This window comes from Euleptes europaea, chromosome 14 (genome assembly GCF_029931775.1).
Source record: "Euleptes europaea isolate rEulEur1 chromosome 14, rEulEur1.hap1, whole genome shotgun sequence".
In the NCBI taxonomy this organism is placed as follows: domain Eukaryota; kingdom Metazoa; phylum Chordata; class Lepidosauria; order Squamata; family Sphaerodactylidae; genus Euleptes; species Euleptes europaea.
This window is the reverse complement of record NC_079325.1, coordinates 40,656,669-40,675,441: the sequence shown is the minus strand read 5'-3', so window position 1 is coordinate 40,675,441 and position 18,773 is coordinate 40,656,669. Positions and strand designations below refer to the sequence as shown.

Below are 18,773 nucleotides of genomic sequence, written 5' to 3'. Positions count from 1 at the left end.
TCCAGTTCTTACAACATGCAATTTAATAACATTTACCTATCTCTGCATTGCAGCTGGGGGCAGGTGAGATTAACAGAGAGAGAGAAAGAGAGAGAGACTTCTCTAAGGGAGAGTTCTTGGCAGAGGTGAAATTCGAACCGGAGGCTTCCTGGTTATCAGCTGAGTCTGTCAGCCACTGCCCCCCCCCCCCTTTATGATACAAGGAAGTGCAGAGAGTTTGCAAGGAGCTAGAGATTACAGCGGCACTAGAAGATAACTCATCACGAGGATGCGTTTCTTTGTGGGGAGAGAAACAGGCAGGCTAAATTGTGGGTACTGTAAATATTTTTTAAAAAAATATTTTTTATTTAAATTTTTTCAATAAAAACACACATTACATACTCATTCTTTCACACGCATAGTGTTATCAATCTTCCAGAAGACTCGTTTTAAACTAATCTTACATTTCCTGCTGGAAATTTGCTTGATTGATAATTTCCAAGCCCTTCATCAATATTCCCACTGCCCTTCAAACCATCTATCGATAGTTCTTGATACAATTCATATCTCACATTTACACCACTTCTTTTAGTCTATACTTTAATTTTATTCTCCATCTATTACTCCAGCTAAACTATTTCATATATATAATAAATCCAGTATCTTTATATTGCTATTCTGTTATACACTGATAAATCTCCACCCTTCTTTACTGAGTTGTAATCTCTACTTTATATAATCAAAGTAAGAACCTCATTTCTTGTGAAATTCTTCCATAGATCTGCCTTTCACCAAACTGGATAGTTTCGCTATCACTGCATATTCTGCCATTTTATCTTGCCTTTTTTCCAGTTCTGGAATCTGTATAATATTTTTATAAAAGATTCTGTACCCAATAAGAGTTCACATTCTGAGCCAAGGACAGCTGGACACACAATTAACGGAAATTAATATAAATAATAAGACTGCTCCTCACTCCCATATACTTGTGTGTGTGTGTGTGTGTGTGTGTGTGTGTTAAGTGCCGTCAAGTCGCTTCCGACTCATGGCGACCCTATGAATGAAAGTCCTCCAAAATGTCCTGTCTTTGACAGCCTTGCTCAGATCTTGCAAATTGAGGGCTGTGGCTTCCTTTATTGAGTCAGTCCATCTCTTGTTGGGTCTTCCTCTTTTCCTGCTGCTCAACTTTTTCTAGCATGTCTTTTCCAGTGACTCTTGTTGTCACATGATGTGATTAAAATACGATAGCCTCAGTTTAGTCATATGTACTTACTACGTCATAACCTGTAGGCGCCCGGTTCCGAGAAGCAACAACCCCGACTCCGGTGATTGGGTCCATCTGCACATCTGGCAAAGCATCGGCAAGGTCTCTAACCTCAGGCATCGTGGACTGATCCTGCAACAGCAAAGAGGACTTAGTGGAACGGCAAGGTCACCAGGCTAAAAGCCAGCAGACGTTATCGCTGCATAGCTGAAAGCTGCCAGAACAAACACTCCAGCCAGGTTAGCAAGCTGAACCAAAGCAACTATTGTTATTGATAAGAAATGGCACAGACTCTGCACTTAGGCTTGCACTTAGAACATGGGTTACCCTCTTCAGACCATTCAATTGGGGCAGATCCCCGTGCAAAAACTGCAGAGAAACCTAAGGGTAATAGCCTGTGGAATGGAAATGGGAAGCCAGAACTGTGATAGGCCCATAGCCACTCTCCAGAAATGTCAGCTTTAAAAAAAAATCGTGGCAAAATGGCAAACTTAAGAGTCCTCAAGGTAGTCAAAGGAGTTGTGAGCATTACTTGATGCCAGAAGCCAGACAAGGGCTGAAATTCTGGAGCTTTTCATCACTGTGAACTTGAGCATGTGAAAAATATGTTCAAGTTCACAGAATTTATTCCAGCTGCCGAATCTGACACAGTACTTGGGCTTTTCAAGATGGGGTGAGCAACAACAGCCTTTTGCATCATACCTGGCTTACCAAGAACTGCAGCCTGTCCCCTGACCCAACTGCCAAGCTGGAGACTTCAGAAGCCTAGACAATTTGGGTACAGAAAGTGCAGGATCTTAGCTTGTCACAGATCTCATCTGACTTCTTTCCTTTCCACAAGAATTCTGCTCAGACATGTTATTCTTCAGTTACACTCACGGGCATGTGAGTTAACTGACGTTAGTAAATTACATGATAGGGCACATGCAAAAAAGTCTCCCCCACCCACACATACACACCCCATTTCTGCTTGGGATGATGGTTAGCGATGTGGGGTAGAAAATTTTCTGACGCTGTATTTTTCCATGGAAAATTCATCCACCCCACATACACAGTCTATCTATAGTTGTCAGGGCTGCTGTGCTGCAAATTAATCATATCAGGTGGTCTAAATGTCAAATATGAAGAATGGGCAAAGCCCAGGGCTGATACATGCACCAGGCCTGTACATAGTGTAGTCCCCTTCTTTTGCTAGCATTATTTAAATTCTGCTAACATTATTTAAATAAATTTAAATTGATGCAGATTTTTCTGAAAAACCCATATCATTGGGGGAAGGCATGGAGCCCCTCCTCTCCCGGTGCTGCAGTCCTGTTTTGAATTGAGCACTGCATGCATGGGTAGCCAAGTTCCCTGCAGCTGCCAACCTGATTGGTGGCTAAACATTTTGTGTGGTCTGGTCCCAACAGTTCAATCCAAGTTTAAAATCCCAAGCAGGAAGACTGGCTTGATCCATATGCTTCTGTCTGTATATCAAACAATCCAAGTTAATTTCTATTTAGGATTCTCTACATGGGAAGGGAGGAGCAAAGCATGCATCCAACTTTAGCCCCGAGCCAGGTTTGTGCAAGAGGAACAGGGTTGTAGTTATAACATCTGTTGAAAAATACTATGCTGTTCATATGTATCATACTTTTATTTTTGCGTTATTTTCTAGTTTTGTCATCTAGCTTCATTACTTTGTATGTTGTACGTGTTGTTGTAGATTGTTGTACGTGTTATAATGCTGGTTTTGCGCTCTCTAATCCTGTGATCCAGCCTTAATGCATTGTTCGTTATTACACTTCTATTATATTTTTAAACTGTGTAATCCACCTTGGGTCTCAAGAGAGATAGGTGGACTATAAATGAAGAAAGCAAGCAATTTAACGAAGAAATATGGGATGTGGTGTTTTTTTTGTTGGTGGTGTTTTCAAGGTGATAGCTACGTGTAGCCCAAGTCAGGCCCAGGTGGAATCTACTCTCAGACTAGGATTCAGCTTGATCTGCACTGCAGCCCAACTCAAAACAAATGTAAATTCACTGGCAGTACTAAAAAAAAAAAAAAAAAAGATACTAAGGCACCGAAAAGGGGAGGAAGCCGGTTTTTGCCTGTGCCCTATCATATAGAGTGTTATGCTTTGAATGCAGAAAGGCCTAAATTCAGACCCGGGTATCTCCAATTAAAACATGTCAGGCAGCAGGCATTGAAAGAATTGTGACAGTGTGTAAAAAAAAAAGGTCTTCCCCATCCTTTTTTCAATTTTTTTCTAATGGAAGAACTTGAAATGTGGGGAAACGCTGAAAAATCTGCTATGAAACATTTTCTTTTGGAATTAGTGAAATGCTTTTATAGACAAAGTTTTTGCTCATTCAAACATTTTTCTAAGAACTAGGTAGTTCTTCAGACCCGTATGAAGACCCGTAATACAATCTAAAGTATTAGAGAATTACAATTCCCACGTATATTGTAGATGTTTAAATTGTTTTGTCCACAACTAATCAGACATATTTGTGGGTATGATAATAATACACCATTACAAAGGTCACTGTTTTCTCCATCAAGTTAAACACAATATTCAAATCTGCTGAGACTGTGGCTGTAGGAAGACCATGTCTAAATTAAAATAATAAGCCTCCTTTTGTTTACTGAAAAACTCCTTTGTTACCAACTTTTGCTTTTTCTAAACTTCCCAGATGGTAAAAAAGTTATGGATACTTAGGTAACACAGGGTACTGCAGTTGCAGCTCGCTCGCTCTTTCTACTATTAGATATATTAGCAATTTTATTTGAACAAACCAACCATGCAATTCTAAACAGAGTTACACTCCTCTAAACCCATTGACTTCAATGGGCTTACTCTATGTTACTCTGCTTATAACTGCACTGCAAGGCAACTGTTCTTTTAAATTCCATAAACATGCCGAACTGTACAATTCTGTATACTAACAAGGTTATAAATGACGCCTCCTGTTCTTAAAGCAGGAAAAAAATACATTTCGGTTTGATGAGAAAATAAGTATAATGTATATTTCATTTCCCCACAATGGTTTTTTTTTTAATGTTTTTCTTCCCTCAAGAAATAATCATTTCTAGGTAGTAGGTGAAACTTTTTCCCCGCCCCAGGCCCTAAAGAATAACTACCAATCAGAGCAAACAGTATTCAGCTAGATAAGGCAATAGTCTGACTTGGTATAGGACAGCTTTTTGTGTTTTTCCCAGCTTTTAATGTTTTTCCCAGGGGCATTATCATCTGTGGTTTCTGGCTGTCACCTACTTCCTTAGCGCCTAATCACAACCAGGTCAAGGAGGCCAGATCAAAATATCTCCAGCCAGTGGTCGTTGGGCTTCTTGATGAACCTGATGCGGCCAAACTGGAATATTTGTTGTCGGACAGAAACGACTGGGTATCCAGACAAGTTGCCCAATTCTGTCTAGGGATACGCAAGACGTGGGGAAACGATATTGAAGCGGACGCCGAGTTTTAAACCCACTTGACTAGCTCAAATCCATGCCAGAGTACTTGTCCTGTCTTACTGTCCCTCATCTCCGGAGGGCATTTATGTTAGCCCGTTTTAATGTTCTCCCTTCTGCTATTCTGTATGGGAGATATAAGAAAATCCCATACTCCGCCAGGGTGTGTAAATGTGCCCTGGGGCAGATTGAAAGTATTGACCATATGCTCTTGTATTGTCCATTTTATTGTGAAATTCATGCGGTCCTTTTAGATCCCTTTCTCTCAAATCATGTAGATCAAGCTGATGATAGTGAGATCAAATAGTTGCTATCCTCCTGAGATTCTGAGACTACTGAATCTGTGGCTAAATTTTTTGATGAAATTGTTAAGAGGAGGAGGTCAAATGATGTTTAGATGGTTGGTTTTATTTGATCGACTGCTTGATGGTACGCCAATAAAGGTACTGAAATTTGAAATTTGACTAGCTCAAATGTTCATGCAGCTATTTTTGTTGTTGTATTGAACTATTGTTGTTTTAATGATGTTTTAACTTTGTAATACTGGCAAAAGGACCGCAATAAATTATAATGAAAAAACAACCAGGTCTCACTCACAGAAGGGGACTCCCAATTCAAAACCTATGCAGTTAAGCTTGCAGTCCCTGCAGTGTGTGTGTGTGTGTGTGTGTGACAGACCGGAACACCACAGCAAGAACAGGATATCCCTTCTCCTCGGCACACACAGAGCGAAAACGCATGGTCGCTTAATAAAGCCTCCTTTATTCCCTGTTTCAGCCAGGATTCAGCCAGAATCGAACACACATTCAGCGAACACACATTCAATCCTGGCTGAATCCTGGCTGAAACAGGGAATAAAGGAGGCAGCCCCGTGGTGCAGAGTGGTAAGCTGCAGCACTGCAATCCAAACTCTGCTCACGACCTGAGTTCAATCCCAACGGAAGTTGGTTTCAGGTAGCCGGTCAAGGTTGACTCAGCCTTCCATCCTTCCAAGGTCGGTCAAATGAGTACCCAGCTTGCTGGAGGTAAAGGGAAGAGGACTGGGGAAGACACTGGAAAACCAACCCGTAAACAAAGTCTGCCTGGTAAACGTCGGGATGTGAAGTCACCCCATGGGTCAGGAATGACCCGGTGCTTGCACAGGGGACCTTTACCTTTAAAGCGACCGTGCGTTTTCGCCCACAGAGTTCCATCTCTCCTCCTTCCAAGTTGACTTCTCAAAAATCTTGCTGGCTCTTCAGTTCCTCCAAGGCACAAACTTTACACTGCTGCATTTCACAATGAGAAATGAATTGCTTCTCTGCTTGGAAGGGAATTAAAAAAACACTTCCAAAAGCAGTGTTCGCACCGCCCCAAAAATACAGCACGTGAGGCATAACTCAAGTGGGGAATACCAAGATCACACCTGCCGCCAAGGAGTCCACACTCCAGAACAACAGAAACAAGCGGCAAAACACAGCGTGGAAAGAACTGTACACACACAAGACTTCTAGGCGCTAGGAGGGCCGTCAAGTGTGTGGATGTTCCAGGGGAGATTATGTTAGGGCCAAGAGGATGAATGAGCCTGACATGGGTGATTAAACCCAGCTTAGGAAGCAGTAACGGAGCAGGCAGTACTCCGGAAAAACACTTTTCTCTAGCATTCCATTTCATGTGGAAGAAGAAACCATTTTTGAACACCTAGCCCATCTCATCCTAAGCACTAATAACATTACAGCAAAACTAAAAAATGTAAGATGTAAGTACTTTATGCCACATGTACAGGGAATCAATAAACCACACACACACCCAGCCCAAAACACACTCATTGGAATGGGATTTCTAGGTAGCTTTTCACCCTGAGGACCTTCCTTTTGGCATGCGATGGTTTTTGGGCAAAATGTCCAGAAGCCAGGCAGGGCTGCTCTGGTCTAAATAGAACACACACACACACATTTCTGAAAGACAGCCCATCCACCTTATACCCGCGTTACACACCTTCAGCATCAGGGACTCCAAAACCAGATATCTCACCAATTAAACCTGGGACAATAGGCCTGGTTCTCATTAAGACAGTTCCCCCCGCCCCCCGGTGTCCAGGTTGTACCACGTCTGACATTGCCGTTTTCGTGGTCTGTATTTAGCCTGAGGACTGTTTTATGTGAGGGCAGAAAGGCAGAAAATACATTTTGTAAAATAAATAAACAAATAAAATTATGAATGTTGTTTCAGGCTGCTTTTTTAATGCCCCGGCTTGTGTTTATGTCTTGCTTTTTATCATTCACTAGGTTGTTGTTTTTATAATTTTATTGTGTCGCTTTTACGTTGTGAGGCGCCATTTATATTTCCTTAATAACTAAATAAAACCGTTCTCCCTGATATGCTGGATTTCTGTGTGAAGGGGAGAGGGAGGGAAAGGCTTCAGTGAAAAGTAGGCCTGACAGTAGCAGGGCTGGATGTGCTCAAGGCTCAGAGCCCGCTTCAGGTACCGTTGTGCCTAGAGATAACACTGCAACATCGGCGCCTGGTCCGGTATACAGGGGGCTCTCTCATCTGAATGGCATTTCTTGCTCTTCTGCGCAAGCGCAAAGGGCTATCTAGCTACGCCTGCGCAAGCCGCTGTGCTGACTCTGCTTATTATCCGTATATGGTAGCACAAGCACTGTATTCTCTAATGTGCTATATGATCTGCCTCCTCGTACGGCAATGTATTCGCCTCTTTTGTATGAAGTATAAAAGTTCTATTGCTCCTTTGTTCGGGGTGGCAGCTTCCCACTTTGCTTATTGGGTCTGTCCACCCCGGCTCTCTACTTGGCCAAATAAAGAACTGTGTTCTTTTTATACCAAACTCCCCCCCATTGTCCTTATTGGACTCTACGGATAATTGGGTCACAACAGCACAAAACTGAAAAAGTGAACAAGCATGAGCACCACTGAGCACTGATGACCGGTTGCCAGCATGAGGAGACTGGATTAGCTGGGCTGGTCGACAGCTATGCAGCCTGCTGCACTTCAGGCTTCTCCTTGAGATCTACTAGGGGCGCCAGCAAATGGCCCAAAGATCCCTCCATTGAAGAATAGGCCTGGATTCACCTGCTTAAAAGCCAGGCTTGGCCTCACAGCTGAATACGATTCAGCTTTGCCCCTCCCACACCCCGACAATACAAAACAGTAAACATGGTTCTCCTCGCCTCCACTTTATCCTCACAGCATCCCTGTGAGGTAGGCTAGGTCAAGTGAGACCAAAGGCACAGTCACCCATTGACTTTCATGGGATTTAAACCCAGGTCATTCCCAGTCCTAGTTTGGCATTCTGGGTGAGAGTCCGGCTCTGCATGGTCTCACTAGAACGTCGATCCACAAAGATCCCTAAGCTATCTGATGACTTTTAAGACTGAGTTTAGCTTAGTTTTGGTTTGGCCTCATGTATGGAATAAGACAATGCCAGGCCTCAGCTTCTGAACATATGAGGTATCAAGAAGAGACCATCTCTGAGCATTCACAGAACACTTTTTCCCTTGCTGCAGGGCTGCAATCAGCCACGACTCTTAAAGGGGCAAAAATCATCCAGGCTAAAAGGCCAAAGTGCAAAACCTCCTGGCAGGCTGAAGCCTACAAACTAGGCTAATGAACACCCTAGCAAGATGGTTATCCGAGTAACCAAACAGGTTCCAGGAGCTTCTGGGTATATTTTGGCACAGAGAGGAACATTTCCCTCTCCATTAGGGGCTGCCAAAAATAATCTGAAGCCTTCAGTCCTGCAAGGAAGAAGGAAAAAGAGAAACCTTTGTCAGCTTGGAAGCACAAAGGAGTTCCTTGTGGGTGTGGGACTCAAAGCGAGCTGCAGGGGGCGAGAGGAAATCCACATCAATTCGGACTTTGTCAGTGGCTCACAAAGGCCAGTTTTGTAAAGGGAATGTATGGAAGGGGGAGGGAAAATGCGTGAAAAGAGAAATAAAGGCCTTTCTACATGGGGGGGAGGTTTGAATCACCATCACTCTCTGGGTGGAATGGGGGGAGCAATGAACCAGCCCCCTCCCCACACCAGCAGAGGAAGCACAACTTAGCTTAGAACTCAAAACAGATCCATACAATTGAAGAAACCTATGGGCATCAACGTCTGGTGGGTATTCATACGCATTTAATTCAAATAATGAAGAAAACTCTGGTACACTAATTAGGTATAGACCTCTCCCACCCCCCAATACAGCTCCCCCACCACCATATCCTTTTATTTCCTATTTCTTAAGGCTCTCGGGACAGGTTCACACACGCACATCCGCTCGACAATGCGAACATGATTTGCATGTATGAATGAGCATAATCAACAATTGAACAGCACTGGCAGGATTCTTCCAGCCCTCAAGCAATAAGAAACCAAGTTAGATGAACCCGAACATGATCGGCTTGATGGGAGCAAGACACACGAACTTACCCAAACAAGCACAATTGTATCTGGAGATTATTTCATATATACACTATCTCCCAAAGGTGTGCATGGACAACCACAGTTTCTAACACCATAGGCAAAGCTTACATTTTATCTCACATCACCACAACTGCAACATTTTTCAATGGAGTCAGTTCACACATTCAGCTGCCACTCCACAGGTCCTGAGGAATTTAGTTACGTACACGCTGTGTTGCGCACCAGGCTTTATGACTACTTGGCACCCCTGTATATCCCAGAGCATTCTGGGCGACACACAGATCAGTTAATGGAGAGCAACGCAGCAAGAAGGCTGTTGCTTTCATAGCTTGTGTGTGGGCTTCTAGAGGACATTTGACCGGTCGCTCTGAGAAGCAGGATGTGGGACTAAATGGTTTGATTTGGTTCCAGGGTCTGCTAAAGTGAAGCACGGGTCAGATCTTATCACCTCCCCGTAGTCCCAAGTAAGAAGACACTCAAGCGCACTCCCTTGTGGCTGGACATCGAGAAACAGCAAGCTTGTAAACCCTTAATGGACTTTGGCAGAGAAACCCCTGGTAAGCTTCTGAGAAATCCCTTAATTACCCAGAAGTCTGAAAAACAAAATCGATAGCTGCTGCAGATCCAATGCTCACTAACGCACCCAATTCACCGTGGCGCTACAACTATGAAGCCACGAGCTTCATGAGCGAGCCAGCCCCAAAAGATGTGCAGGCCCAAACTAGACGTGAGAGCACCCTCATGCCTGCCACGGGGATGCTACTGCCACTTTAGAGTGATTTTAAAATGCCGCAAGGGCCCAATCTTAACCTGGCACACAGCACTGGGGGATGAGGTTGTCTCGTCCCCGTTCCCCCTGGAGCCAGTGTGGAGTAGTGGTTAAGAGCGGTGGACTCTAATCTGGAGAGCCACGTTTGATTCCCCACTCCTCCACAGGAGCAGTAGACTCTAATCTGCTGAAACGGGTTGGTTTCCCCACTCCTCCACATGAAGCCTGCTGGGTGACCTTGGGCTAGTCACAGTTCTCTCCGAACTCTCTCAGCCCCACCTTCCTCACAAGCTGTCTGTTGTGGGGAGAGGAAGGGAAGGAGATTGTAAGCCGGTTTTATTTTCCTTAACAGGTAGAGAAAATCGGCATATAAAAACCAACTCTTCTTCTTCTTCCCAAGTGCCAAAACACATACATCCTCCCTTCTGTGGCTGTTGAAAAGACATGGTGGGGGGAGTCACAACAGCGCATCAGCCAGCCACACTGCCAGCCCAATCAGTATTGGGCCCTCAGAGCATTTTAAAATCACTTTAAGATGGTGGTAGGATCTTCATGGCAGCCACGAGGGTGCCGTCATGTCTAGTTTGGACCTTAGAGACTGAATATGTGCTTTGCAAACCGATGGCTGCAGGGTCAGTCCCCAGCATCTCCAGTTAAAGAGGTCACAGTAGGCGCACAGCAAACCTTGCAGAGTTTGGAAGTCCAGTTTCCCAGAATCGCTCCAGCTTTAGAAACCCGCCTCCAAACACACGCATAAGGCCTGTTCCTTATTTCACGCTGCATTGCCACTGAGCCAACAATCCCCACAAAAAGGCTGCTAGTTGTCTGTTTAAGGGCATTATTTTTTCAGTCCTGCAGGCTGTGTTTACTTTGAACCAAGGAAGTAGGATGTGCTTGAGAGATTCAGATCAGTGTTGTCCTAAACTTAGCACAGATTACCAAGCTCATTTGCCTGGGGATGCAGCTGAGATTCTGAGCTACCCCACGCCCACCCTGGGACACTGACCAAGTTATGTTTCTTCTGCCATTTTCGAACTTGCTGTGGGATTTTAGTCTTGCTGTGCAACCTTAGGAATGCCTAAAACTCCTTAAAAATATGGAACATCCAAGTATTTCTGCTTACTATCTTGAGCCAATGTGTGGTATAAAGATTAGAATGCTGGACTAAGGCTGAGGAGACTGTGGCTCAGTGGTAGAGCATCTGCTTGGCATGCAGAAGGTCCCAGGTTCAATCCCCGGCATCTCCAGTTAAAGGGACTAGGCAGGTAGGTGATGTGAAAGACCTCCGCCCGAGACCCTGGAGAGTCGCTGCCAGTCTGAATAGACAATACTAACTTTGATGGACCAGGGGTCTGATTCAGTAGAAGCCAGCTTCATGTGTTCATGTGAAACCCGGCTTCAAATGCTCGCACGCTGGGAAACTCACTGAGTGAACTTGCTTGAGCACTCCACTGTCATTCTCCCTCGGCCTAGACTACTTCAGAGGACTGTTGTGAAGATAAAAGGAACGAAGGGAGATCTATGTATGTGCCCTGAGTTCCAGGGAGACAGGGCTGGATAGAAAGGGGGGGGGAATGGTATCCCGTAGAGAGAAGGGATAACTCCACCCATTAGTACTGCAATCAACAGCTTATACTGTCATGGTGAATCTCTGAGTTTATGAAACTTGGCTTCATGGTCCATTGCTAACACAGATCCAGAGCCAATTCATAAACTGATGGGGCTAGCAAGGTTGCAAAAACTTGGCCGAATGGCTACAGTGGGATCAAGGGGGCCCAGTTCAACCCCGCATTCTGCCATGAAGTTTTCTTGATGGCCTTGGGTCAGCCACACTCTCTCAGCCCAGTCCTACTTCGAAGGGTTGGCTGTAAGGAAGAAATGAGGCAGTCGTATACACCACCTTGAGTTCCAAAGGTGGATGGGACAAAAACCTAATTAAAAATGCCCAACACTAAGGATGCACTTTGAAAGAAGTCAGGTAGGTATTGCACAGGGGCTAAGCAAATGACCTGTGAACCAAGGGGTCCCTAGTTCAAATGTTGCCTCTGCTAAGCACTCATTAGGTAGCCTTAGGCAATCCAACATTCCTCAGCCTTAGGTTACAGTCTGAAATATAGGAATCCCGCTGGCCTACCTCAGGGGTCAGGTATACAATATGTAGAGAAAGACTGTATATTACATACTGTACATAACTTATACATATGTATTGCATAACAAGTGCTAATTATTTATCATTAGCCATGATAGCCAACAGTTGAACCGCACTGTTCAGAAGCAGTATGCTTTTAAATCCAAGATGCTCAGCCTAGAAATCGTAAGAGGGCTTCAGCCTTTCTGCTCTGCATGTGAGGTTCCCGGAAACATCAGGCTGGTAACTGGGAGAAACCTACTGGTGAACACATGAAGCTGCCTTATACTGAATCAGACCCATGGTCCATCAAAGTCAGTGTTGTCTACTCAGACTGGCATCGGCTCTCCAGGGTCTCAGGCAGAGGACTTTCACATCACCTACTTGCTTGATCCCTTTAATTGGAGATGCCGGGGATTGAACCTGGGACCTTCTGCATGCTAAGCAGATGCTCTACCACTGAGCCACAGCATGCAAGATGAACCTCAGTCTGTTCTAGCAGGCCTTCCTTATGCCCTTTAGGATGCCCAGTTTTTCAGCCACCAGTAGCTAGAGGGCCTTGGTTGGGGGCATGGAAACTGACTACAAATTGTATAAGTACTGGTGTCAGCCCACAGGTAGCCAGTAACGTATCATCTGCCACCATGCTCAGGATGCTGTTTTTGATTAAGGATGCGTGAAATGCAACGTTACCAGCATGGTCACCTGTAGCGAAGAATGCTTGCCTTAAGGTGCACAGACAGAACAGGCAGGAAACATTTACACACACACCCAATTGTTTGTTTTAGTCCACACTGACTTCTGTAGGCATGCATGAGCAGATAAGTCAATTAAAACTATGGACTAGTAACTTCTGTGGCTCTATTAAGAAGTTTAGCTTAATTGTATGTCATCGTATGCAGCCAGCTGGTACGAGACTGCCATGGCTGGTGTAGCAGAGTTACATCATCATTATTAATAATAATCATAATCTACATAGCATTTTAAACAGTCTGGAGTGTTTTATATACAACAACTCTGGTAAGATAGTCAGTAGTGATATCCCCACATTGCAAAGGCACACCGAAGATTGATTAAGTGTCTTTCCTAAGGCATTTCTAGTAAGTTCATGGGAGAGGTAAGAACCTGTTCAGGGGGTTCCCAATTAATAGCCAATACATTAAAGCAGCTGGGAAATCCCAAGTACAAATTTTAACTTGACAACAAAGGTATTAAGTAGACTTACAACACAATACTGAAGGGGGGGCATGGCGTCAGGAGGCAACGTGACTAAAGCGCCAGCATCAGTGCCACTTGTACTGTACAAATGGGCACTAATGCCGGCACGGGACCACTTAGGCCGGCGCCAGGGAGTGGCGCAGCAGCGTGAGGCGAAGCACCAGCAGAGACTCACTGGCAACGTTTTTCTGGCACAGGGTCTCGCACTGGCACCAAAAGTCAGCTCCCTGAGCCCTTTCGCCCCAGGAATGTCCCCTTTTGCCGGCGCACACCTGCACCAGCAAAAGCGGTGGCACAGCCCCATGAAACTGTATGGAGCAATTTCTCAGGGCTTAGGGGAAATTCCCATTTTCAGCTTGCTGCGCTGGTCAGGAAGTCACTCAGGAGGTGGCGGAGCGGCGCCATCCCCAGGCTCACTGCAACTCCCCCACCCTTAAGATTTCTCTGTTAAGCAACCCGCTATTCCATAAAATGATTTTATTGGCGGAGGGCAACCTGTTTGGGCAAATTTGTCTACATTTTTAACCAAACCTTTTTTTTAAGAGTGTGTTTTAATTGCATAATTTCAAAGTGTGCATTGTAATTGCTTATTATATTTTAACCTGTTGCTAGATACTTGTGTTTTTGGGGTCCTCCGAGCCTGAGAAGATCAGGTGGGGTACAAATAAGTTTTTAAAAATGAGTTCTCATAGACACCCCCCCCCCCCACATCGTCGAGACTGTGTTAAAATTACTGACCTACCTTTGAGGGCTGTTGCAGGGAACCCAGAAAGATGTGATTTGCTTTTAATACATTGAAGTACTATATGCATGCAACACTGTGGTACATTGGCAAGCAGCTTAATGCTCTAATATGTACAATAAGACCGGAATTTCTAACGAATATAAGCATCTGGTTGGGAGACTGGGTTTCTTTCCCACTTTGATTCCATCTTTCAAGACATGTGGTGTGGTTAATTCTACCCTGAGCTGTATGACAGGTGGTTATAGGGAAAGAAAGCTGACATTGTTATCAAACAGGATGCATGCTTTCCCCCCCTGGTACGTCAATGGGAGCATTAAACCCTCCTCTTAAGCTTCCTGTGACTACAGCAAAGGGAACTCAGATGAGAGGGGAATCGGGGGCCTGAATTGGGCTTTCCAAAATAGCAACAGTCGATAACGCAGATGGCTATCATGGCAGGATGTGGACTGCTCCACACCCCAAAGAAACCCAAACAATCAGATAGTTGCCCTGTTAACATGTTGTAATTAACATGTACGTTTTAGACAACACAGCACAAGTGAGTAGTGCAAACATAAGCAGAGTTACACCCTCCTAAACCCAATTACTACGGTGGACTTAGAAATGTGTAACTGTTAAGGAATGCACAATAAAGGTGGAAGACAGATAATGACCAAAAGGATACCCATGAAGAAGAGAGAGGTGCCAGAATCCTGACAGAGTGGAGTGGATTCTTCAGGCTGCCACTGGGAGTTGTCATTTTAAAAGTTTCCATGGGAAAATTCCATGCGAGCAAAAATCAAGAACATCAAGGGAAAGAATTCTGGCTACCTGGGCTTATTTTCTACTTGCAAGAATTTGTTTTAAGGCAACGAGCATTCAAAAACACAATCCACCCCTGCCTGCCACCTGAAGTAACACCTCCTCAGAACTCTACCATATAATTCTGCTACTTGGGTCAACTGCAGTCCCACCCCAACCCTCCTTGTGAATTTAAAAAAAAATTTCCAACACATTAAGTGTTAATTGTCCAGCTGTTCCTGGACTACTCTGGAGGATGTGGAGTTGTGTACATTTGATGAATTACAAACTGGTGCACGTCTTGCTGCAAGGTGTGCTATCAAATCTACACCTTATTCATGGAATACACTGGAATCCTATCCAAAATTACTCCACTCTAAACCCATTGAAATCAATGGGCTTAGACTGCCTAGGATTGTACTATTCGTGGAAGAATGTGGCATGATACCTGGATAACTTGCTATGGAGATGCCTTTTCTGACAGCAGTGCTGGAATTTCCATGTACCTCCTATGCTTCTTTTTTGTACATGGATGGGGGGAAAAAACTATTAACCTTTTTTAAAAAAAAAATCGGCTAATCAATTAATTAGGAGCACTCCTTTTTAATCAATGAAAAAGTCCCAAATTAATTATGAATTTGGGAAGTTCTCTTTCATCTGCCAGAACTTGCTGCCAAGCATTGAGTGACCCCGAATTCTAATTTTATAAAAGGGATAATGGTTTTTCCATTCAAAATTGTATAACCCACTTCCATGTTCTCCATTAGCTGTATTTCCCCCCTAAACTCTAAAGCCCAATATATTTTAGCTTTTGCTTGTGGGGAAAGGATGTTCCAACGCTCTGTTTGCTTTGGCTGCCCTTTCTTCAACATTTCCAGCTCTTCACAATGCAACTACCAGAATGGTGGTCTAAAAGTGTTTTATTGTCTCTACCTGGATCGGGTTTTTAATGGGGTAGCGGAAGAAAACTGTAGAGCTGCACCTCGCTCAGAACACCCCAGGCCTTGAGACCTTCTATCAGCATTGAGTTCCGCAGATCGGCAGCACACGGAGGGAAAAATCTTCCTTGGCTCCTTGTTCATTCCACCTAGATATTATTGGTATGACTCACTTCAACTGCTGCAGGAGAAAGCATCCTACTCAAAGTGGCAGCACAGGAGAGGAGGGAGAGATAGAAGCCTTAAAAAAACAACCTAAGGTGTTATTTGTGCAAGAACAAAGCGCAGGCTTTGCAAGCGGAACGTCCCTGGAACAGTCCCTGGCATCTTGGGTTAGTCCTGAAAAGGAACCTGACTGAGAATACTCCATGGACCAATGGTCTGATTCAATTGAAGGCAGGCTTCTGTCTTCAAGAAACAAGGGGGGGGGGAGCTAAAGGGGAAATAAATATATCACTAAAGCTTTAGAGGGTTGATTCCATCTTGTGCCAGGTCTTGCTAGGTTTCGTTACTGCAGATTGTTGGTTGGGGGAGAAAAAGCAATTTTCATTTCCTGTTTTAGAATAGGGGGGGGGTGCATTACAATGGGGGGGGCGTACCGCAGAAGACAAAGCCAGCCTATTGTCATGAACCCTTGCCAGGAAACCCCTCTCGCCAAAGCCTCCAGCTTGCCCCCCAAAAAAGCCAGAAGCCGGGTCCCCACCACGAGCAGCGCACCCCAACATCACCCCCAGCCAAACAGGGGGCTAGGCGGAAATGGGGGGGGAGCAGCTCCATTGTGATCCAGGCCATTGTGATCCCCCCCCCCAAAAAAAGCCACCCCAAGGGGGGAAATCGAAGCTGAAGGAGAGCTGGAGTGGGGGGTGGGCAACTAGGGGAGAGGCCCCAGGGCCGGGGGGAGAAGGAGGGGAGGGGGGTAGCAGGGCCCGGCCAGGCTCCCGGGGAGACACTTAACTGTTGCCCGGGGCGCTGGCGGCGGCTGATCGCGGCTCCCCCGTTTCAGGCAGAAGCAGCTTCTCATTGCCCGGCGGGGCGGGGAGCGGAGAGGCAGCGGCAGGAGGAGGAGGAGGAGGAGGAGGAAGAGGAGAGGCGGAGAGGTGGCCTTTCGGGGCCCAGCAGGAAGAGGAGGAGGAGGAGGAAGAGGCGGCGGCGGCGATCCTTACCGGGCGCGCCAGATCGAGGCCCCCCAGCCCCGGCCCGGCGAGCCCAGCGCCACGGAGCCGTCTGGAGCCTCGGCCGGCGGCGAGGGCGGGCGGAGGGACGGAGGAAGGCGGCCCGGCCGAGCCTGCCTGCCTGCCTGGCGCCGCCTCCGACCAGGAGACGTCGCCGCAGCGCATGCACACAGCCCCCTGCCTCCCGGAGCCCGCCCCGACGCCCCCTCCAGCCCGGCCCGGGGGTCTGGAGGGGACCCAAAGGCGGCCCCGGCGCGCCCAGGGCGCACCGACGCCGCCGCGCCTTTGCGCCCTAGGCGCACGCAGGGAGCCGAGGACGGGGGCCAGGCTCGGCCTGGCCTCTGCCGCTCGCTCTCTCTTTATATATATCTATATCTACATCTATATCTATATCTACATCTATATCTATATATATCTATATCTATATCTATATATATATATCTATATATATATATCTATATATATATCTATATATCTATCTATCTATCTATCTATCTATCTATATATATATATATATATATATATATATATATATATATATATATTCATTCATTCATTCATTCATTCATTCATTCATTCATTCAATATATCAACACAAAAACATCCAATACTAAATAGTAACAATGAAAATTAAAAAAAAAACATCACTAATTGGTTCTAAAAAATAACATCACTACTTGGTTCTAAAAAACAACATCACTACTTGGTTCTAAACAACAACATCACTCACATACCACACCCTCCAAAAGGGCCAGAGTCCAGTAGCACCTTCAAGACTAACAACAATATTTTCTGGTAGGGTATGCCTCATTAGCGCATTATCTTGACACTTCCAGGACAATGATTTGCACATTACCTTGGATACTTTTTGCAGGACAATGATTCAGCTCAACCCAACCCCTTTCTGACTATGGATTACTCTTCCTACACACTTGACACTGAGAGACCCTGTCCTTCAGTGTGACTCCTCTGAAGATGCCTGCCACAGCTGCTGGCGAAACGTCAGGAAAGAAAAGACCAAGACCACGGTCACACAGGCCGGATAACCTGCGAGAACCGATGAACTCTGACCGTGAAAGCCTTCGACAATAATATCACTAATGTGACAGTGAAATGACTTCCCCCTCTCCCTCTTCCATCTAAAAATGAATTGTGTAAACTTTTGCTAAGGGAACGAATCCCGGCATTATCTTTAACCTGTTCTTATCCCATCCAACATTATGAGATCAGTACCTAATATAAAATTAATACAAAGTGTAGGTAAGGGATTAGATCCAAGAATGTCCTTTCAATGATCCCATCACAAATTGATTTTCACAGGAAGTCCTCCAAGCCTCCCATTCCCCCCCCCCCAAAAAAAAATTGTACATGATCATTCTGGTTTATCAAAGCTGCCAGCTTCGCCATCTCGGTCCATTGGGGCATCCTTTTGCATCCAGTCTTTTTTGGTCTGGGATCTCGACTGTCTTCCATTCAGCCGCATCTCTCAAGGGGGCAGCCGTGGGGGCAGAAACCGAAAAGGTCCGGTGGGGGGGGGGGGCTCTGCCGCTCTCTCTCCCAGCCGAATTCTCCCAACTCCCCAATGAGCCCCCCAGGCAGAGTTTGGAGCCTTCCGATGGGGGAAATGCGCCTCTGGAGAGCGGCAAAGCCCGGGCCCCTCTCCACCTGGGCCCGGGAAGCCGCTGGAGCCGGGGGGGGGGGGGGGCGCCTAGGTGGGTCTCCCACTCGCCCGGGCTCGGGGATCTCGCCGGGGGAGCCTCCGCCTGGATGCCTGGGCACGTAGGCTTGAGAGAGGGTCGGCTTGCGGGCTCGGGGGCGTCACTTCCGAGCCGGGGAAGGCCGGCTCGCCCGGGCTAAGTTGGCCCCAGGCTGCAATCCAACGGGGGAGGACTCGATGGGCTCCGGGGGGGGGGGGTTT

At 45.9% G+C, this 18,773-nt stretch overlaps 1 protein-coding gene across 1 annotated transcript in view; it reads right to left on the bottom strand.

Annotated features, from left to right (window-relative positions):
* Positions 1–16,757, bottom strand: part of MVB12B (multivesicular body subunit 12B) — a 122,848-nt gene extending 106,091 nt beyond the window's left edge. The window contains exons 1-2 of the mRNA XM_056860607.1: positions 16,639–16,757; positions 1,253–1,375 (exon numbers count right to left, since the gene is read on the bottom strand). Of these exons, the coding sequence (XP_056716585.1) occupies positions 1,253–1,375; positions 16,639–16,704 (189 nt within the window). The 5' untranslated portion in view covers positions 16,705–16,757. The remainder of the gene's footprint in view (positions 1–1,252; positions 1,376–16,638) is intronic.
* Between the last annotated feature and the right edge of the window lie 2,016 nt (positions 16,758–18,773).